The 23,985-nt window shown below is 36.2% G+C and overlaps 1 protein-coding gene across 2 annotated transcripts in view; it reads right to left on the bottom strand.

Moving 5' to 3' along the window:
- The window catches only part of Dnajc15 (DnaJ (Hsp40) homolog, subfamily C, member 15), a 74,488-nt gene that overhangs the window by 39,483 nt on the left and 11,020 nt on the right, over window positions 1-23,985 (bottom strand). The window contains exons 2-5 of one of the 2 annotated variants that reach the window (XM_013506969.1): window positions 10,315-10,428; window positions 7,624-7,695; window positions 3,886-3,937; window positions 1,713-1,786 (exon numbers count right to left, since the gene is read on the bottom strand). In XM_013506969.1, coding sequence (XP_013362423.1) covers window positions 1,713-1,786; window positions 3,886-3,937; window positions 7,624-7,695; window positions 10,315-10,326 — 210 coding nt within the window. In that variant the 5' untranslated portion in view covers window positions 10,327-10,428. The remainder of the gene's footprint in view (window positions 1-1,712; window positions 1,787-3,885; window positions 3,938-7,623; window positions 7,696-10,314; window positions 10,429-23,985) is intronic. The other variant, XM_005409057.2, reaches the window with a different exon arrangement.

Raw genomic sequence — 23,985 nt, 5'->3', positions numbered from 1 at the left:
TACGCATGTTATAGCCTGTGTGTATTCTTGAAAGCTCTGAAAGGTTCACTATCACTGCCCTAAGGGATGTAAGCCTGAGCTATTATTATTCACACAATAGACTCACTGGTTACCCTTGCTAAATTCGTTGCCACCTTGGACCTCTGCTGTGTTCCTACAGCTTAGAAAGCTTTCTTTAGATGCTACTACAGCTTACTTCTTTCTGCAAGAGGCTGTTATGGTTTGTGTCTAATGTCCCCCTAAAGCCTCATACATGGAGCTTTTCAGAGGTGGCTGGGATTAAGCATGTGCTGCTGAGATCAAGGGTGTGTGATTACTAAATTAGTCCACTGACTGGTTTGGCATAGTTTTGGGTGTGGACAATGGAAAAGCCCACTCTGGGTGTGGCCCGGATAGAGTACAAGGGACAGGAAGAGGGCTGCTGTTCTCGCTTGCTGCTTCCTTGCTACTTGTTGCCTTCCTCCTGCTATAAACTGTTTTCCTCTACAAAGCCCCTCTGCTATGCCAATGTCCCTGGGAGCCAGCTAATTATGAATTGAAACTTTTACAAACTGTGAGCTAAATAAACCTCTTCTTTAACTTTGGGTGTTCGCTATTTTGTCTCAGCAACAAGAAAAGTAACAAAGACAGAAGTCTTATTTGGCCTATCATAGAGATTCCTCTCTGCTGTTATTCTTTAATCACTTACCCTGCCTTGGTTTTCTTAAAAGTACTTAAACTTTTAGATATTATATATCTTACTTCATTTGTTTACGTCTCTACTAAAATATTAAATGTCAGGTTCTAGAGGAAAATGTCTTTGTCCGGTCCATGACTCCCACTGCCTGGCATGTAGTAGGTGCTCAATGAGTATTTACTGCATACATGCTGAATACCTAATAACACTTTAGCCAAATAAAATATAAATAGAAAAACATAAAACAAACAGAAATACATTTACTAGTTTGAAAAATCTCCTGCAGTTCTTTTGAACCAGGGTTTAATAATTTGTCAGTATGTCTTCCTGGAATGATTGTCATTGTTCTTGGTTAATTATGCCCTACAAGCCCATAATGGCTTTGCTCAACAAGCTATTCATTTTTAATTGCTGCAAACCAACCTGATCTCTCTAAATGTGCCTCTATTTCCCAGAAGTCACTGTTTGTGTTGTGTGCACTCCTGTGCTTTTCTTTGTGTTATCTTCAGTAATCACAAACCACAGTTTACACTTCAATTTTGCGGATTATTTACGATCACTGATTCTTTATTTACATTCAGCACATTAGAATATCTATAATGCTGGTAAGTGAATGTGTATTACAGCTGTACAGCATTTCAAGAGAACTAGTTTCAAATTTCAAGAGGAAAAAACTCTTGGTTATGTTCCATAGTGGCAAGGACCATTTCTGTTTTGTTTACCAGCTACTCACGGTTCCTGACACAGGGAGTGGTATATTGGACACATTTGGTAAATGTTTACTGAATAAATGAATAGTAGAGTTGAAAGTTACCTAAAAGGTGATACATTACTACTAACTGCACTACAGTAATTAATTTTCAGAACTAAGAATACAGTTTATATATAAAAATGTGACCAAGAAACTTGGAGTAAACTAATGAAATAGGCAAATCACAAATGATATAATGAAGTAAATGTCTACAGTGGATAATTATTTTCAAATATGATATACAAATAAAACTAAGTGTTCTAACTGAAGACACATTTAACTTACAGGAGATGAAATCGTCTTTGCAGTTTCTGTGATTACTTGTTGTAGAGGTTTCCAGATCTGAGAGGCATAGCGACCTAAAGAGTAAAAGAAATAAATGCAAATATATTTTCTATAATCAATGTCAATCAATACCTTTGAGGTGTTTACCATATCATTTAATGACTTTTTATATATTCTATTTCAATAAATATTTCAAAATTTAGTAAAAAAGGCATCGTTTTTCAAATTTCTAAATCACTTAATAGGATAGGATATCATTTAATAGCCATTAAATTTATCAAGTTGTAGTTCATAATCATAAAACTAGAAATTTTCAGTGTTTACGTATCATATCTCTACAAATAAGAAGGTACAAAAAAATTCTAGTACTCTATCTAAAATTAACTGTACACAGAATGTCCTTTTACGTATAAAAGATACTCATGATAGTAAAATGATTTATAGTACTGCTTTTTACAATGATATATATGATATAGAAGTGCTTTTAATGGAGTTACTTCTGAAGTCAAAATCAATTATACATGGATTCTATTAATTATCAATTTCTCATTGAAGAATGCTACTCTCTCTGTAAATTTACCTTGACTAGGCATCCTAATATTCCAAATTTCTATGAGTCTCTACAACAAAGAATCTATAGCAAAATAACAAATAAAAATACTATTTGGCTAATTTACCTTTGGTACCCTAGTCAGAATGTGTATCTTCTACTAATGTTTTTCTCCAAAAGTCTAACTACAAAACTGTGTATGACATTAGAAACTTAAATTCAAATTCTAATCCTATGTTTATTTGCAAATCGACTGTTCTACTGGGAAAGCTCAACTACTCAGATCTTTCAGAACACTTTATCATTTGTTCCACAGTGGTATAAAATGTAGCTTTTAAATTACTTCAAAATTCTGAAAAACCACAATCAGACATAATGACTGAATTTTCATCTCAATGAAAGAGCAAATAAAAGCTTCAAGAAGTAATATATGAAGGTTTACTTAAATTATGACCTAGACGATCTAGTCCCCCAAAACTGAAATGTACTTGTTCTAAATTCTATTATTCAGCTTTACTTGGCTCTAGACAGTACATGAATTTGGCAACAGTATGGTCTACACATCAATTCTTGTCATTTTTTGAAAGATCTGGAATAAGTACATCATCTTTCTCTAATTTAAAATGAAATTCTTACAATGCATTTGTTAATAACTATGCATGTTCTATCATAATAATTAACAGTAATATTGTTTTATGTTTATGGTCAAGTTTGTCAAAATTCCTTTTGAGACATTCTTCTCATCAAAATTCAGAATTAGTTAACTACAGTTATATAATTGGTGCAAGGCCCCATTGGTAAAATGATCAAGAGGCTCTGCATCACTAATATTCTCAGTTTTAAAGATCTAATTATTAAAGTGCTTTAAGTGAAAGTTGGAGAAATTACTCTATAAAACAAAATAAAAATATTTATTATTTTTCCATTGGAAACCAACTCCACATAACCACAATGGAATACAGCTTCTCCTAAAAAGATCCAATTAACAAGATTAAATCCATACAATTCAGAAACAAAAAAGTAAATATCAACAGAAAATATTCTCAAATTAACATTTATTTAATTAGGGAATAGTTATACAATTTCAAACTACAATGATTAAATTAATAATTCTATTTTTAATATTTATAGCTATTTCTTAAGACAATTCTGACAGTAAAAAATTCTCCTGTGTTTATCCAAGAAATTATGCTGTTACGGTAAAAGATGAAGTAATAAATTAGGGAATAACTATGTCCATAAGGCAGAAATGACAGCTTGAAAAACGTAAGCCTATCTGCAAGAAAAAATAAATATGGGAGCATGCAGGAGCTCCTATCACTTAGATTGCAGCATATTGAAAATTTCTTACTGTACATTATAACTCTAAAAAAAAAAATGCCAGCATTATCAAATATTATTGGGGTTTGTTGTCCTAGCTCATATATCAATAATTTTTTCACTATAAGCTTTATCTAGGTTTTGCTTCGCTGACTAGTGTCCAATAATTATAAATGTAGAAAGAATTGGAATATATAATGTCTGAAAACCAAAAACTTTAGAATACAAAGGGTGTACTCATGAATCTTTATAGAGGCTATTTGGAACTGTTTCTCCTGCACATATGTTGATATGTCATCTTACCTGCAAATCCAAGAGCTGCAACTCCCAGTCCTACAGCTATTAAATTTCTTGCCTGTGGAGGAAAAAATATTATCACTTATAGAGGTACATACAAGGTTTTAAAAGTAAATCATTTTTAAAAAATGGAATAATCACATTACATGTGACATTTTCTTTAAACTCCATCATGATAAAGAGAACTCAAAATTTGCAGTGTCTATTATATCTACTGCTTACTTTAGCAACTAATTTTCAGTGAGCAAAAATCACTCTGAATTTTGATTTAATATCTGTATATTTGAATTTATCCTAACCTAGAGCTTTTATATTACCTATGGCTAAAATCTTTTGAGCCAGGGGTGATGGTACACGCCTCCTCCCAGCATTGAGGAGGAGGATATCTGTGAGTCTGAGGCCAGCCTAGGCGATACAGTGAGTTCAAGACCAGCCTGGACTAAAGTGAGACTTTGTCTCAAAAATGAAAAAATACATTCAAATGTTTTTAAAAATTCTCCATCTGGAAAAAAATAAAATGTTTTCCATAGATTATTTTAATAGTGGATTTGATGTATTTATCTTCCATAAAGATAAAAGCAGCATATTTTCTCAATATTTTATATTTACAATGCTCAAATATCTTATATTTACAATTATTCGCCATAATTGAAATTTTAATAAAACTTTAGATGCATCTTTAGGCAAGAAGTAGAACTTTGAAAAATCAGTAAAAGTTATAAATTACTTAATTTTGTACCCCCTTTAGACCAGGTTAAAATAATTAAATAAGAGCCAAGAATTCAGAATGTCAGACTTTAAGGTTATAAGTCTTAAAAATATATATTTAAAATTGGTTATATACTCATGTTACTCTAAACATTTTCCTTAAGCATTTCAGGAAAATATTCTACTTACAATAGAAAAAGATTTATGTACTAGAGATCAATAGTTGTGCCCTATTCTTTTTCTTCTATAGGGTCAAGACTTTTTAAGTTAACCAGGTATTCTATTTTTAACAGACATGTATTCTAAGCCTCCTTCAGATTTTTTTTTTTTTTCTTTTGCTGGTGGTAGTAGAATCAGACATGGCACTCTACCACTGAGCTACAATCCTATCCTTTTTTACGTTTTATTTTGGGAAAAACTAATACTAAGTTGCCCAGGTGGGACTTTGCAATCCCTAGTTTGTTTGGTTTTTTTTACAGCTATATTAACTAAGTACTGGCCTATAGGACATAAGCACAGTGGTATGTGCACCTCTGAAGCCCTAAGAAAGGGAGAGAGGGAGGGAATGTCCTTATTTTCCTTTTACCTTCCTGCTGGCTAAAGCACCCTCTGGACAAAGAAAAAACAAGAGATGAAAAGAGATTTTGTCCTCCCCACCCCTACCCGCATCATGGAGTTGTCTTAGTAACCCTGGACTATCGCTTCTCGGCCTTTTGGCTAAGATCAAGTGCAGTAACCCTGGACTATTTCTAGGTATATGAGGTAAAATAAAAGTTTTATCTTCCTGAGCTACTATATTTTCAGTTTTTAGGCACTTGCAGCCAAAACAAATTCTGACGGATATAGATCATTTTTTTCTGATTTGTGGTAAGAGAAGTAAATGGTAAAATTCATCAAAGATTAAAAAAAGCTACAATCACCCCACTAGAGAACAGAATGGATATATTTCACATTGGTGTAGATATCCTTAAGAGGGAAGCTAAGACTCCAGGGATGTTAAAATCAAAAGGCCCTTTAGCTGTCTGCATTCAAGTTCTGTAAGGAAATACAGGCCTAGTCCCAGGAAACCAAAGGAATTCAATGAGAAACATGAGGTCTGAAAGGGCAGCTCCTGAAAATAGTTTAACTATGGTATCCAGTATTTCTCTGAGAAAGCCGGAGCTCTTCGTACACAGATGTGGGAGTCTAACTGTTGTTAGTCACACTTGCAAGTGTCTCTTACCCCCTTTCCTTGTCCTTCTGCAATATTATTTCATGTCCCTATTTTTCTGCAAAGTGGTTTTTGCATTTGTTTTTGTGCTGCAGATTCACTGAGTTACATCCCCAGCCCTCCTTATTTGGTGACAGGATCGCACTCAATTATTCTGGTTGGCCTCCACCGCCCTACCTCACCCTTGGGAGTACTGGGGAATTACAGGGCTGTGCTACCAACCTGGTTGCAACATCGTTTTTGAAGTATGTTTTAGAAAATGAACTGGTGTGCCTTAGGTCAAACTCTCCAACTTTTTACAAGTTAAAAAAGATACTTTTAAAACACAGAAGCCCTTTAAAAGTTGAGTTACTCTAATTTCAAACTTTTATAGAATAATTCTTGCTTCATTTTATTAATTTAGCTATTCCAAATACGTAAGAGAAATAGCGGTCTCATGAATATTATAATTCCAAGATTTTATCTCAAGGACTAAAGCCACTTATATGGGAAAATATTAAATCAGTAGGCATTTACTCATTTTTTACTTCACCAATATGTAAAATTAAGCTGTGTTTAATAAAAACCATTGAACTTAATTCAAATAAATACTGAGCAAACACTGACTGCTCCCTATTGGTCCCTATAGGTCCTTTCTTCAGTTTGCTTAGCTTTGTATTTCTGCTTCCCCTTACTTCTAAGGACATTATCTAGTACTTGCCCTCTATGTTCTGCAGCAAGAGAAAGCATTAGCAAACTTCTAAAGGTCGGAGGAGAGAGAAAATCATCTCTTCCCTGACTTGTTTCTGCTCAAGTAACAGACCTTGCTGGGTCACTCTTTCTTCATGCCTAAAATCCTGAGTTCTGGAATACAATTCCCATTCTTGCTCCTTGACCTGAATGGATAAACAGTTCCCAACACTTGCTGGTCCTTAAGTGATCCATTGCCCCCTTTTTGGTGTAAACCATGCCTACAACACTGCAAACAGTCCCTTCTTTAAACTGTCTTCAAAAACACTACCCTTCTATTACTACGAGGACCTTAACTGTCATAAATATCACTACATACCAGTCACTATAAGAGGTGCTTTTACCCTGATGAGAATACAACGAAATTACAGTTAGGTGTATGGTCTCCTTTAGCTTTGCTAGATATCAAGAGTCATAAAACTGATGAAATATATAAACCATCTTCCTAGAAACACAGAAATATATATATATATATATCACATTTCTTGTATACAATTTGAGGGGATTCATGTGTTTCCCTGAAGTCCTTAAGTTCACAGCTTCAACAAAAGAATCCCTGGGCAGGAGGGAAAAGAGAACTCACTAAAGTCAAGGAGGATGTCTTTAGAGTTCCTACAGCTCATCAGGAGACCTGTCATGTGTATTTCAATTTTCATTCATTCAACAACAATACAGTAAGGAAAATAATGTTGATAACTTTATAGAGAGGAAAACAAAAAGCTCTGCAACTTTAAAAGATAATGAAACAGACCCAAATTAGGTAGATCATTGGAGTAGTTAAAGATGTTCAATAATTGACCCAAACTGTGGAAACATATCTTATCACACTAAAAGGACAAAGTATAGCATTGCTAACCCAGAACCATTTTCTATATTGGAATTAAAATTTCCTATTGGAAGGGAACTGCACCTGAATTATCTCTTTAAATGTATTTTAATTAACTTAGGATAACTTACATTTTTCAACATAAACAACTGATAGCAAACAAAAAATACATTTGGAAGTCAAAACTAATTGTCTTGGTTACTTTTCTCTCATTGCTGGGACAAAATATTTAACACTCAAAATTAAGGAAGGAAAGATTTATTTAGCTTACAGTCTGTGGAGGTTTCAGTCCATACTTGGCTGGCTCCAAGTCATAGTGGCACATGGCAGAGGGCAACCATTCCTGGTGGCAGAACAACAAAAGCAAGTGCAAAAGGGGAGGAGTGGTGGCAAGCAGCCTCTTTCCCTCCCTTACACTGTATGCAAACTACCTGTCCCAGGAGGGGTGTAGCACTCACACCTATGAATCAATCATAAACTCTAAAAGCCTTCCCCACGACTGCATGTGGCTTTGGGGGAACACCCAGACACAGACCATAACAGCCTACCATAGTATGATTTGCTTCCTGGAAAAAATATAAATCTACTACCTAATATTTTTTAATTCATTTAAAGTTCTCTAGAATTTCTTTTAGAACACCTACTAGAGTGCTGCAAAATGACAAAAACTCCTAACTTTTGACAGGTGAAGGATCCAAACAGGTGAATCAAACTACGTTTCTAATTTCAACTGTTAAAAACAGGAAGTACAAGCCAGTCAGGTCAGGTGTGATGGCTCACTCCTGTGATCCCAGTACTCTGAGGCTGAGGCAGGAAGACCACCTAGAATCCAAAGGCCAGCCTGGGCTACATCGTGAGTTCAAGGCCAGTTCACGGTGAGTCCCTGACTCAAAAAATCAAGGGGGAAAGAAAGAAAAAGTCACTCTGAAGTCTGGGCAAGTGGCTCACCCAGAACCGTACCTTTAACTTTAATTTTCAAAAATAAAATAACACCTAAAAGTTGATGGGGCTCTTTGGAGTATCCATGGTTCATTTGCTTTAAGCATCTGAGAATTCCATTAATATATTCTCTATTTTACTAGTGTTAAAAATACAATTCATAAATATGTTATCATTATGCTATTTGTCATTCACTTAAAAACTTCAATCTTGCCCCTAAGAGCTAGAAGATCTATTTTGTTTTTTGTATGTCCAATACTTTGTTTGATCCAGTTGCAAGCATGAAGATGTACTTCAACTTTTATTTTGAATGTTTTTAAAACAATGATGCTTTAAAGCTAAATTGCCAGTAACAGAATGTGAAAAAATGATATTGAAAAGGCAATATAAAAGCAAATGGTGAATCAGGCATAGTGTTAGTACCACAAATATAGTCATTTTCTACCAACTAGGCAATAACCTGGTTAAATGTCTAAAATTGCTCATATAATTAGACACACATCATAGAATATTTGAGAATTCAACAGAAAACTAGAATACATGCTGAAAATAAAAGAAATCAGCGAGTGTGACTTATAGCCAGCATAGGCTATAACTGTCGTAGATGGCACCCAAGTATAGCAGACAGTGCATGGTAGGCTTCTCCCCGGCACCACTAAGTATCTGCAAGGCTGCCTTGGGCAATGTTTTAGCAAGTCTTTTACTGTTAATAGCACAATACCACAGACTTGACAGATGAGGAAAGAAGCAGGTTTTATTTTGGCTCGCCATTCTGGTCCAAAGGCAAACCGCCACATCTGGTGACCTGCTTCTTCCGGGCAGGGTCCTAAGGTGCTGCAGGGTGTCACATGGCAAAAGGCAGGCAGTGTGTGCAGGTGTGTACTGGTTTCTCCCTCTTGTCATGAATCACCGATATTAAGTGAGGGGGATGCCACCCTGATGACTTCGTCTAAATCCTAACCACTTTGCAAAGGCCCTACCCTTACACATCACAGTCAAATGAAGTTCATACCCTCTTAACACCTCACAGTGGAGATTAAACCTCAGCAGTGAGTTTCAGAGACACAGACCAAACCATATTCAAATCAAAATGGAAGTTTTAGTTTTAGTTTACATTTTCCTTGGTGATTCAAATGTATATGGTTCAGAAAAGCAGCTAACATTTTCTAGGTCTGCAAAAAATAAATTTAGGGTCTGGGCATATAGCCTTGGAAATAGAGTGCTTGGCTAGCATATACAGGCTTTATGTTTAATCTCCAGCACCACAAAATATAAAATAAAATGAATTCTACAATATTTTTTGTTTCTTTTCTTTTGTTTCTTTCTTTTTTTGTGATACTAGGGATAGAACCAAGGGCCTTCAAACTGAGCTACGAACCCAGCTCTTTTTTAATTTTGAGGTATTTTCCTGCTTGGTCACTTAGCTGCCCTAACTGGGGTCAAACCTGTGATCCTCCTGCCTCAGCCTCCCAGAGTACTGTGGTTATAGGCATGTACCAGCATTTCCAGCTCTTTAATATATTCTTTACTACACAAAATTAGGTTAGCGCATACTTGTTGAACAAGTTGCATTTTCTATAACTATGAGTATATGTATAGTACCTGAAAAATAATAAGTTATGTAACAGGGACTCAGAAACTGCTTTTGCTAAGTGTATTTGTTACAGATGCTCAGACCAACACTACTCACTAACCTACCCACCCACACGCCTGACCTCACACCAGCAGAACACAAGCATGGTGAATAAAAGAAAAATGTTTTATTCCTAACTAGTTGTCAGGGTTAGGGATGTAGCTCAGCGGCACAAGTGCGTGCCTGGCAAGCACAAGGTCCTGAGTTCGATTTCCGGTACCAAAAAACACCAAAATATATAAAAAGCTAACTAGTTCTCAGGAGATGAGGGGGTTTCATGTTGCCAGAAATCACTATCTCACTTTGTCCAGATATGCAAGGGCCTCTTTTCACAACCTCTGTAGCTCTTCTATTTCTGGTATAGTCGACAGAGGTGACTTTGATGCTTACCCCTTCCCACATCTCTGAGTTCTCTTCTTAGACGGCTTTGCCACTTAACCATCTGTGGTAGCATCCCTCAGTGCAGAGGCGGCTTTTCTTACACATGGTCACTCAGGCCATGTTCTGAGTTGAAGGGGATATAACAGATGATTAGAATCAGTGTTATAAAACCCTTCTTGCTGAATTTGAACAATATCTAATTGCATCTATTCAGCTGGTGACGGTCACATTCTAAAACATTAGAACTGTGACAAACAATAGTTACAAAGCTTACAAACAGATGTAGATACAAGCTAATAAGGCCAAATCTGTATAACAGATTTGAACTAAGAGACACAGTGACCAAGTTAATTAAAGAAAGCTAATTTATTTGTGAAAGGTTAGTTCTGTTAAAAAGGCACATTAAGCATATACTTAGTTTTTCCTATAAAACAAGGTGAATTTCCATCTGGGAGAAAGCACATCATTTACTTATGCCAAGACCAAGCACTACTGTTCAGTAACACCTTTTGAATGTCTTAAGCAGGACAGAACTGTAAAAAATTTTAATGCAATGTACAAAAATTAATGTTTACTTTACAAATACGGAGATAGATTTTTGTATTAAAGCGCGACTGTCTCTTATTTACTAAAAAGAACATGGGGCTGTCAGTCGACTGACCATAGGCAATACACAGGAGAACAATTTAGAAAAACAATTCAGTTACTCTTACAGCATGTAACAATCATGACTGACTAGTATTATACCAGGACAATTAAACTCTTAAAAATGAGGGATACTACACCTAATGGTAGTTTATGTAAATAGAATTATAAAGCAAAACTTCAAGCAGATAACCTAAACCCTATCTCCCTAAGGATGATTTGGTTCAGGGGGCCAATCCTTACTTTTCTACTGTAAATTTTTAAGTTAGTATAACAGTAGCTACTAGATAATAGTGGCTACTACTAATCTCAGTACCTTTTCCTGAGGGATACAGGGAGGAATCTATGTGTTTACCCACTTGGTATGACAAATGAGTGTGCTAAGTGGCAAAATGAGATTTTTACCAACCTTATGCTTTGGCTAACTGGTTTTGCATATGATTACTCAAGCATCACAGAGGGTCCAATAGACCCACATCACTCCAGGATTTATTTTTAAAAGTTTTCTTTTGATTTTTCTGGTAGAAATATCCTAATTCAGTATAACAGAACATGAAAAAATAGATTTGCAAGTTTGAAAGTCAAAATGAATCATCAGATTACACATGCGTGGACGATGAAGATGATTTATTATAGTAAAATATATGCTTTCATAATGGAAGAGTGGTGTTGGTGGATAATAATGATGATGACTTTCACATTGGCCATGTGAGCCAAAGTTCCTGTGACAGGGAAATGCAGCAAGAATCAACCGATACAGACACAGGGAATGTAGACCTCCCTGATTCAGATAAAGAAGAAAACAGGAATGTGAGTACATATTTGACTAGTTGAAATGATGTGAAATGGCCAATCAAATGGAACAATCCAATGTTAGACGTAGGTCTGAAAATAGAGTGAGGGGCTTGGCAGGGGTGGAAGGTATTAGCCAGAATGCCAGCACTGCTATTCAGTGTTGGAAATTGTAACATACAAGATGTTACAAGATGCTGTGAAATACACAAAGGCTGAAATGCAAGTAAAACGCTCTGTGCATCAACAGCCATATTAAAAAGTGTGTTTATTATGACATCTCACTAGCTAAAGTGAAAGTATTCATAAGTCTGCTGTACTTAGCAGGGATTTCTCATGTTGACTGAGGAATGTAAAAGACTTACTGAAAAATGAGGGTCAAAACATGGCACAAAAATTTATGTCCCTGTAGATGTGAAGGCTTATTATGCTTTCAACTTAGACATTTATCCTGGAACTCAGCCATCAGGTCCTTATTTGTACAGTAATAAACCAAATGTGTGAACAGACTTGTAGCTCCCATCTCCCAAACAAATTTGACAACTGGTTTACCAGTTTCCAACTGATGTTACATTTGCTAACAGAGCACAAGTTGACCAGCATATAGGAATTGTATACAGGAAGAAAGCAGAGATTCCAAATGAAATGTTGCAATTTCAGGACAGAGAATTATAGAGTACAATCTCTGGATTTCAGAAAGATTTAATATTGGTTTCCTATATGGCAAAGCGAAACAAACTGGTACTGCTGATGTCAACATTTCACCATGATGGAGAAATGCTGATAGGGAAACCTCGACAAAATGGAAGCCTGAGATGGAAACTTTCTACAACAAAACTAAAAGTGGAGTACGTGCTGTTGATGAGTTATGAAGCAACTGTGATGTCACTTGTAACACAAAGCATTGGCCAATGGTTGTGTTTTACTTGATCCTAAACATGCATGGCATAAGTACTTTGATAGTTTAAAAAGAAAATAACACTTACAAAATATCATGCAAAATTTTCTTATAGGATGGGGGACTGGAGCTCATAAGAGAAAATTTACAGCAGAGGAAAAACGGAATGTTTCTGCCTGGGGAACCACGCAAAAGAATTGTGGCACATAATGGTCAGCTAACAGGTGAACTGGCAGGCACAACATAACAAAGACCTACTATCACAATAGGAAAACAAAAACAGACGTAAACTGTGCCCTACAAGAAAGGACAGAGAAACAAAACAGGTGCTATCAATGTCATTGATATCTATGTATGGAACATGTAGTTGTCATGTGTGAAGCCTCCCTTGGGTGTGACAGTTGAAGCAAAGCTTATTTCTGTGGTAGACTGTGTTTACATTGTAGTTCACATAGGTTTTTATTTTTGGTGTTATCTTTTAGGTTTTGTAAGCAAGTCAAGAACTGAGCTGAAAATGTTGATGTCTTTTCTAAGTACTCATTACATACTTGATATTTTATTTTATTGATATCTTATTTCCCAATTAAGTGTATGTTGTACACTATAGTAGGAAGCTCCTGATAAAACAGGAAGAGAAGAGGTGACAAGAACAGTCTGCCACACAGGAAAGGAAAGCTAAGTACATGTGTTATCAGTGTAAGTGAAACATGTGCATGGAACATACAGCTGTCATGTGTGAAGCCTGTCTTGGGTGTGAGGGCTGAAGCAAAGCTTACTTTTGTTGCAGAGCTCTATTGGTATTTTCAGTGTAGTTCATATAGGAATTTATTTCTGATGTTTTCTTTACATAGCTGATGTGAAAAAGGTGATGTCTATTCTAAACACAATACATATTAAGAATTGAATACTTTATTTTATTGATATTTTATGTTCCTGTTAGCTACACACTGTATAATATAGTAAGACCCTCCTGACAAAACAGCAAGACTAGCAAGATGGCAAGTACGTCCTACAAAAAGTCCAGGAAAGCAAAACACATGTGCTGTTAGTTTAAGCAATATTGTGTATATGGAACCTTCTATCCTTCTCCCCTGACTATATGCGGTGAAGTGTGCTGTGGATAGTCTGGGAGCTTCAAAGTTAATAAGGCCTGGGCTCAAATTCCAACTCAACATTTACTAATTCTGTGACCCTAAGCTATTTGTTCTGAATGCATTTCATCAATTATAAAATGAGACCTATAAAATGGGTTAAGTAATTAATCAAGCAGTCGGGTGTGGTAGTACATGCCTGTAATCTCAGCACTGGAGATGGTGAAGCAGGAGGATCACCCTAAATTGGAAGCCAGCCTGGGCTACATAGTGAGTTCGAGGCCAGCCTGAACTACATAGTGAGACCTTGTCTTAAAAAACAAAACAACAAAAAAAGTAAAACGTAAAACGAGGATTTGAATAAATATATAATAAATTATCTGAGATGAGGATATGAAAAAATGATATGACCCTGTGTGAATACAGCAGAGACTGTTGGTATTTTGTTTACTCTCACATCTTTTCCTGCTGCTCCTTTCTTCCTAATAACTATCAGTCTTCAAAAACAACTTCAAGGTCATCTTCTCAGGGAAATTTCACCTGTTCACCCATCTCCCTACCAGAATGAAACTCTTCAGTGCTCTCATATGCTCAGCATCATCTCTCCCTTACAATACATACATAGCTTTTAGTTACTATTGGCTTACCTATCTATTTCAAATCCCTTCTAGAATGTGAGCTTCTGGAAGCAAGGATTAAATTATCCCTTTAGATTTCTAAAATGTAATGTTTTCAAAAGGTTTGTACCATGGGATAAAAAGGACCTGAAGATGTTTCCTGGACCTGGGATAGTGACGGTGTGGAGAATAGCTCAACATTTAGCATGTATAAGGCCCTAGGTTAAACCCTAACCCAAAGGAGGAGAAGCAGGAAGAGGAAGAAGAGGAGTAGAAAGAGGTAAAAGAGGAGTAGGAAGAGGAAGAAGAGGGAGTCAGTAGCAATTTCACCACTCCCCACGTTTCTCATAGCTTCTATGACCTGCGTACTATATATGAGTAACTAAAGTCATATTTTGAAATGGGAAACTCTAACAGAGAATATTAGTCAAATTTAATTAAGAAGTTAACATGTACTCGTGCCTCACAATATCCTGGACTAGGTAAATATACTGAAGTCTGTGGAAGACAAAGAAATGAAGTTAAGGGCCTGGTGTAAATTTAATTTAAATTTATTTGTGAAGTAAATTTCCTTATAAAAGTGAAATGAAGATAATCCACAGATCATGTAGGAAAACAGGGATAACTGATTTATTAAACAAACAAAAGAAATTCTTAATAAAAGGGTTAGGTAATTAATCAAGTAGCCATTGGAAGGCTATCTCCCATCTTTGACTGGTTAACTGATTATTAAATCAAAAATTAGTGTTTATGATGCACCAATCAGAACTTCTAGGGCCTGGAGATCTATCAGACAAAATTACTGTCCCCACAAAGCTACAGTTTAGCATGAGAGACAGACAATAAACAACAGAAATAAGGAAAATAAGTAACAGCTTAATAATAATAATGTCAACTGTGCCATGCAGGAAAATAAAATAGGTAAGAGAGTAGGTATGTATTTGTATGGTAAGAGGAACAAATTTATAGATAGAATAAAAAATGTTTAACTAAAAGAGTGATTTTTGAAAACTACAACTAGTTGAATATGGTGAAACAGGCTACTAAGTTAGAGAAAAATTAATAATACAGTCAGAGAGGGCCTCTCAAGGAAGTCAGTGAAAGGTTGTGACATCAGACTTGTGGCTGAAAGCACACCTGAAGAAGGCAAGACATCAAGATTAAAGTCACAATTGCCAGATTTACAAATTTCCCTAAGGGGTGAATGAAAGCTCCAGATCATAATGTAATTGGTACCACCCTTTAGGGATTTCCCACTGAAGTAGATTACTATCTCACTAGGGTTGGGCCATCCTCTCTTACCCACTAAGACTAAGACTACTAAAACTAAAAAAAGACTTCAGATTACCTAATTCCACAGATTTCCACCTCCCAAAACCCATAAAAGGTACTCAGTTCCTGTGTGTGCCTCATTCCTTTGAGCACCCACACTCTCCTCTCGAGTGCATCCTGTATCTCTCTCAATAAATCTTTCCCACTCTTAATCTCCATTGATTCTTGAAATTTATTCTTTGTAGGGTAACACAAACTCGACACATCTGACATCTAGCAGGTTGGGAGTTATACTTCTCCTATATCAGAGGTATGCACCTATGATCCTGGCTACTTAGAAGGCTGAGGCAGAGGGATCTCATGTTTGAGACCAGCCTGGGCAACTTAGAGATACCATGTCTCAAAACCAAAAATAAAAAGGGCTAGGGATGTGGCTTAGTGGTGAAGTGGTTGCCTGGATGTACAAAGCCCTGGGATGAAGAAAGAAAGAAAAGAAAAAAAAGAGGGCTGGGGATACAGCTCAGTGGCACAGAGCCTGCCTGACAAGTGCGAGATCATGAATTCAGTTCCCAGTACCAAAAAAGAAAACCCTCCCAGTACCAAAAAGAAAAATAAGAAGAGAGAAGAGAAGAGGAGAGGAGGGGAGAGGAGAGGAGAGGAGAGGAGGGGAGAGAAGAGGAGAGGAGAAGAGAAGAGAAGAGAAGAGAAGAGAAGAGAAGAGAAGAGAAGAGAAGAGAAGAGAAGAGAAAGAAGAGAAGAGAAGAGAAGAGAAGAGAAGAGAAGAGAGAAGAGAAGAGAAGAGAAGAAAGAAGAAAAGCAGGCAGGCACTAAAGAAGCCATGCCAAGATATAAGGAAAGACAGGCAAATAAATTTAAAGGGGTGGGGGTAAGCATGTCTGAGGAATGAACAGACCAATGTGCACTGAGCAGAAAGTGAGTGGGAAAAAGGAATAGGAAACAGCTCAGAAAGGTCACAAGGAGCAGATCATTAGGGCCTTATAGGTAACATAAAGACTTCAGTTTTTTCTCTGATAAGAGACATCACTGTTTTGAGCAGAGGCCCAAGACTACCTTTCTTAGAATGCTAATGATCACTCTAGTTGTTATTCTGAGAAAAGACCAAAAAGTTTAAAAGCAGGGACATGGAGATAAGTTAGAAGTCTATTAAAATAACCCAAGAAAAGGATAATGGTAAATTGGACCACAGTGATTAGTGACGGAAATGAACAAAGTGGTGAGACTCTAGGTATATGCATTCAGAAGGCAAAACCAACAGGATTTTCTAAGAGACTGTATATGGTATATGAGAGAAACAAAAATACAGGATCATCAAAGTTACTGGAAGAATGAACGTGCCCTCTGCTTTGAGGAAAGTTTATGAAAGATCTAGGTGGAAGAATGTGTCATAAGCTCTCTTTTAGATATATTTTTCAAAAAAAAAAAAAAAAAAGTGCCATGATGAATACACAAAACACAGTCTAAGCAAAGTGAATGGAAATTTGTAACACCCAGGGGCAGAAGGAAGGTCTCATCTATTAAAATAATAATAATAATAATAATAATAATAATAAGCAGGATATTTCAAAAATATTCTTTCTAATTCTCAAGGGTTAATCACAGCAACTCACTTTCTGCTGAACTCAGTGTTTTATGCTGTCTCATTACTTAGTTCAACTTCCACAAAGAAAGCTCTTTGAATTTAAACAATAGCCAGGAGAAGGGTGAAAGAAGAAACAACACCAACACAAACAAAGACAAGATCACTAGCAAATCAGCAGAATTTAGGAAAGAAAAGTATTAAACATGTAGATCAAAATAAGAAGGGGAGAAAAGGGTGGGGATATAGCTCAGTGGCAGAGTGCTTGCCTAGCCTTCTGCCTAGATTTGTCTGAGGCCCTGGCTGAGAGGATTTTCAGCACCACAAAAACAAAATAAAAAGATAGGGGAGTGTGGTGAACACATAATTGGTGAATACATAAAACAGATGAAAAATTACTGGGCTATTGGGTGGAGGAAAAAAATGTCAGTTTGACCCACGAAAGAGAAACTGTGCTTGATTGTTAGTTTACTTTGAAAACAATGTATGCTTCTAAGAACGTTCTGAATTTTGCAACACCTGCTTGCTGGAACTGATAGGTTCCGCTTTTTTGCCCTTGGAAAAATTTTTCACCTGCGCCAACCAGGATGTGGTTTTCAAGTTTAAAAGCTCAAGCTTTCTTTGGGTCTGTGCTGCTCAGCATCTCCCTGCGTGGAGAACAGACTGACAGCAGTCGGCCTGGCTAATAAAGGCTCTTAAAATTCCAATTTGGATTCTGGTCTCGGTTCTTTATTCAGGGTAACCCATTACAGGGAGAGGAATTTATATTTAAGAAAAATTGTCAGACACATAAGCCAACATTAAGGACAAAATTTTTATAGTTTTCGTACCCCCAAATCTTCAAACTGGCATGAATTCCAGGTTTTCATGTCTAAATTGGACTAGTCCACATTAATCTACTCAGCTGTTAGCATTACCGTTCCAGTGCCCAAAGCAAACACATTTGAACATCTCTGAGAACAATTCCCAGGAAAACATAAGAAAGGTAAAACCATTTCTGTTTAGTCTGCTTGTAAGTCATTTAATTTCTTTTAAATCACAGGCAAGCATTAATTTCTATAGCAAGGCTAATGACTAAAGAAGAAAGCAAAACTAATGCAACACAATATAACAAAATCAAAAGTCAAACATAAGAAATAACCCTTACGTTTACCCAAATGAGTGTTACTCCACTCTCCATAATGATTAACAAGAAATTCCCCAAACTGAAATCTAACTGTATATAATTTCTTAAGAATAATCTTTTAGATACTATTTTGGTTTTATTCCAAATAATTATGTGAGTCTTGTCTCCACATTTTCCTACTAATACAAAAAGCATGGCTCACATTAAACTATAATATAAATATGTAAATGTGACTGGTCAGAAAACCTTGCTCCTAATAACCCAGTCCTGGGTATACTGCGGAAACCTGGAGCTTATGGACTCAACACAGGTTTGCCAAGCCAATCTTAGCATCTGGTTTCAAATTAAATCCATGTATACTGTGATGGTTAATTTTATGCATCAATTTGGTTAGGTTATACTACCCAGACAGTCCATTAAACAATGACCTAGCCAGGGATTGCTGTGAAGGTTATTTTGTAAGTGTGGCTGACACATGTCACAGATGACATTAAATAAAGGAGTACCTGACAGTCTGTGTGGGCCTCAACCAATCAACTAAAAGGTCTTAAGAACAAAAGCGAGGTTTCCTCGAAGAAATTCTGCCTCAAGAATCAGCTCTACACACCAGTAATTCCAATACTGGGAGGTTAAAACAGGAGAATCACAGGTTTGACCTAACCTGGGCAATTTGGCAAGACCCTGTGTCAAAATTTAAAATAAAAAGCAGTGGGGGGGATGGAGGTGTAGCTTAGTGGTAAAGTACTTGTCTGACATTGCCTGGCATACATACATACACACAAAATCAGAAAGTTTTCAGCCTATGGTCCTGCCCTGTATATTTCAGATTTGCCAGTTATGTAATTATGTAAGCCAACTCTTCAAATAAGTAATCAGACATACACATACAGTACATATATTACTAGGTCCTGATTCATACAGATATCTGCTATGTTTCAGGGCCAGCAAATAACATTTTTGTTGTTGCTGGCATGCTGGGGGTCAAACCCATTGCCTCATGCTTGTTCTACCACTGAATTATGCCCCCAAACCCCATAAAATAGTTTTTTAAGAATCGTTCTTCAATTCATTCACCATTTAGAAATTAATTCAATATTTAGACATTTAATCTCAGTACCTAGTATAGACCAGGCACGGTGTTAGGCATAGAAATATAGATCAATAAAATAACCTCGTAAGAATTACAAACTGATTCTCAACTTCAAAACAACTCAACTATGTCCTCCAAAACACATTAGTTTGCTCTTATTATCTTATTTCTCCATAAACTCATCTAACTCCTTTTAGAATTTATTAGATTTTTAGTAAGAAATGTTTCTTAGGAAGGATAATACTATTTGTCAATGATTCAAAGTTAACACCATATCACACTTCTTAGGTCCATATATTAAGTCACATTGCTCCAGTTTATTGGTAAAGATACATAACTGTAACACCAACCCTTTCTTATGTTGTATAATGTTATTACATTAGTACATCAATATATGTAGTATAAACTCTCTCCTAAATGTATAAAATTATGAGACCTAAAAAAGAAATTTTAAAACATGTTCACCAGTGTTCATCAGGTTTAACTTACTGGTAGGAGGTGGAAGAGGTTGAGAGGTGAAAAAATTATTTTACAGGGTGTCTGATCAGAGGACACTATTAAATCTTATGCCTATTCTTACATACCTCCCCCGTGAGCTGTCCTTATGCTATGTGTACAACACTTTACTGGTAATGTTCTCTTACTCCTCTGAATCTGCTGGCTTAAAAAGCCAACAGATTTGAGTCATACTCTTCCATGCCTGTTCACCCTTAATACATTCCACTCTTCTGGTTCATCACCACTCCATTAAAGATAACATGATCGAACCCTGTCTCTAACATGGCAGAGTGCCTGGTATATATGACTTCTCAGGTACTAAGAAGAACAAACATGACATGACTATAAGGAGCAGGATCAAGTAAAAATCAAAATATAAAAGAAGCTCTGGTACTGCTACACTCTCCTTTATTCATATATATCCAGCTCTCTACTTATTCTCCTTTACCTCTCCATTGTGATCCCAGACCAGAATTCAGAATCTGTCTTCCTCACTATTCTGTGAGACTCCAGACAGGAGGAAATAATCTTTATTCATCTTTGTATTCTCAGTATGAGCTAAATAAAAGTTAGTGGTTAATTGCCTAGATGGATGGATGTGTGGATCGCTGGCCAGCTGACTGTATATCCTGCTTGTGACAGATTGCTTGTGAGAAAAGTAAAGATAAAACTGAAAACAAGGTGAAGGTTAGGCCAAGGAGAGAAGATAGTAACAGAGAGAACAAATGTTGTAAGCTGGAAACCTGAATTCTGACTCAAGTTCTGCCCTCAACTCACTGTTACCTTAGGTCATTGTGATTTAGTCCATATGAATGTTGGGGGCCAGGGATATAGCTCAGCGTCTTAAGCACCTACCTGGCAAGCACAAGGTCCTGAGTTTAATTCCCGGTACCAAAAAAAAAAAAAAAAAAAAGTGTTGGGGGCGGGGTCATCTATAAAATATAAAATCTGCAGAGTATGTAAAGAACATATTCATCCAATTACCTGTGGAATATTTTTGAACAGAGATTAGACCTTTTATTGATATAGAATATAAAATTTAAATCATCTAAATCATCTAAAGATAATAATCTCAGACAAACCAAAAGAGGGTAAGTTTCAAAGTCACTTTCTAATGAGAAAAGTAAGCCACAACGATACTAAAAAACGACTTTGGTGCTGGGAAATGATTTGTTAAGAAGGAAGAACTATAACTGACTCTGCATCTGTGCTGCCGGTGGCTAGATGCCATGCTAGGTTCATCTGTGTAACTTCAGACACTGGTTTGGCTTATAGCTTCAGATACACTTGTACTCAAAAGCTTAGTTTTCTGGGGCCTTCAAATTTCATTTAGGTCTAAGAGTCAGTTTCTTTAACTTATTCATCACTGCTAATTCACTGACCTAAAGTTATCTCTTTTAAGTTTAAGGAATATCCTTAAGTGGAGAAAAGGGCCAACTAATACCTTTTAGCATTTTATTATTTTTGTGTCCAGTGACTTTCTCACTAGAGTTCTCAAATATTACTGAATTAAATTCTAAAATATTTTGCCTGGCTTCAAATCAGCCTTCCCCCTGCCATTCCACCTCTGTCTTGGTTATTTTTCTCTTGTGGCTGAGACAAAATACCTGATGCCCAGAATTAAGGAAGGGAAGGTTTATTTGGCTCAGTTTGTGGAGGTTTCAGTTCACACTGGGCTGGCTCCAAGATAGAATGGCATATGGCAGAGGACAACAGTTCAAGGGAGCAGAAAACAGCAAAAGCAGCAAGAGCAAAAAGAGAGGAACAGCAGAGAGAGCAAGTCTCTTTCCCTTCCTCATATTGTACACAGGCTACCCCCGCCCCAGGGCAGGTGTAGCACTCACACCCATAATCCCAGCATTGGACCATGAATCAATCAAAAACTCTAGCCCACCCCATGACTGCCTGAGGCTTTGTGGGGACATCCACACACCAACTGTAACAACCTCCAAACCAAATATCCCATCCCCCAATGCAACAATACACACTTCTCCTAGTACTTATTATCCCTTTCCAAAAAATTTTCATTTGTTTATTTTGAAAGGTGTAAAAAGAAGTATGTGCTGAATTCTAGGTACAGATACATTATATTTTTATAGAAAAAGATATATTTCTGTTTTGTTTTCAAAAGTTTTCATGGAATGCTGAATGTTTTGTTGACATTTCTAACTACAAAAATATGTTAAATCAATGTCATACAATCAAAGAGCTGAAAGAAATTAAGAAAATCTAGCCCAAACCCCCATTTCACAGAGAAAGATACTAACGGCCATGAAAGTCACATGCCTCACAAGTTGCAGCAACAGTTTTGTCACTGCACTGGAACCACAGTCCAGGTATCCTAATTCTAGACCAAAGCCCATGCCTTTGAGTAACAATGTGAAGTCACTCCCACACTATTAATAGATTATAAAAATTACTCAGTATTTATCCAATGTGAGCTCACAATAAAACATCTCTGATTTTAATGCCCAGTCACAAAAACCTTTGTAAAGTCTTGGTCATTTTTAAAACTACCTAGAGAACATGATGGCACCTAATTATCTGAAGTCAAACTAGACACTAGCACTAATCCTTACTCCTTATAATTCTCCATTTCTTTTTTAAAACTTTATTTTTTTATTTTATGAAAAAAGGTAAAACAAAATTTCTTAACAAAATAATAGGAGAATAACAATAGTTAATGACTTACATGTTATTTTTAAAGTAGGTGGTCACAGTATAAGATATGGGCATAAAAATTTCTCCAATCGATAACAGCACAAACCTTCCTCTTTAATGAACTAAGAGACAATAATAATACAACTGACTTGCATTTTTTTCTCTTTCCCTTTAATTCTCCATTACCTTCACAAAATTTTAATCTTTTCCCCCTCATCATGTTGTACTTTAATAATCATATTTAATATAAAATCAAACACTTTGATAAGTATAGAAGTGGAATTACTAGTCCCTTCTTCAACTTTTCTCCCAAATGGCTTCATATGCAATCTGTTATACCTCTCGTATAGAACCTGTTAATGAGGAGAGGCATGCATTTCAGCTAACTACTTACTCTTACTGGTTGTCAAGAAAATAATCCAATGAACATCTGAACTGATGCTGGGAATTCAAATTGGACAATGTGTCTTGAGGGTAATATCATCATAACAATCAACAATCTTAAATATATTCATGTCCTCAGGCTCAGTAACTATAACTCAAAAACTTTATCCCAAGGAAATAATCAGAAAGACACATAAAAATGTATATGAGACTATTCATCACCAGGTTATAACATAAAAAACTGGAAACAATTTGAATACTCAGCAGCGGAGGAACCAGTTGTGGTGGCTCATGCCTATAATCCCAGCACCCAGGAGAGTTGCCACAAGTTGGAGACCAGGCTGGGCTATATAAGGAGTTCAAGAGCAGCCTGGAAAACATGTTGGATTTCCCTGAAAATAAGACCTAACAGGCCCCACCCAGCACGATTTTTCAGGATGTTCATAATAGAAGCACTACCCCAAAGTAAGCCTGATAAGGGCATCAGCCAGATGCACACATTTAGTACATCCATTGCAACACACAACAGATGTATTGAATTATGAAATAATATTCATATATAATTAAATACGTATTATTGACATTAATACTTAAAATAATTACTTTAAGTATTTGTAAATACCTAAGTGAGCACCTTTGGATAAGAGTTAAAAGCATATGTAAACAGATGAACTCATGACTTACAGCTGAAAGACCAAAAGGAATAATATGCACACTCAAGGGGCTAGGGATTTAGTTCACTGGCACAGCGCCTGCCTGGCAAGCGCAAGATTGTAAGTTCGGTACTGGAAAAAGGCCAAAACAAACAAATAAAACAAACAAAAATGCACACTCAATAATGAAGGGATGTGCTTGTGTCTAATATGAATCTTCATAATTTAATACATCACATGTTATAATGGATGTATTTAATGTACTCGAGTGAAATGAAGAAATATTTTCTAAATTTGGGTGTTTACAATTTTTTGTCACTTTTGTGTGAACCATCATTTTTTTTTTTTTTTTTTTT

Source organism: Chinchilla lanigera, unplaced genomic scaffold (genome assembly GCF_000276665.1).
Source record: "Chinchilla lanigera isolate Chin_1 unplaced genomic scaffold, ChiLan1.0 scaffold00117, whole genome shotgun sequence".
Taxonomy (NCBI): domain Eukaryota; kingdom Metazoa; phylum Chordata; class Mammalia; order Rodentia; family Chinchillidae; genus Chinchilla; species Chinchilla lanigera.
Note: the sequence above shows the minus strand (reverse complement) of the source record. Positions and strands in the feature narration are given on the sequence as shown.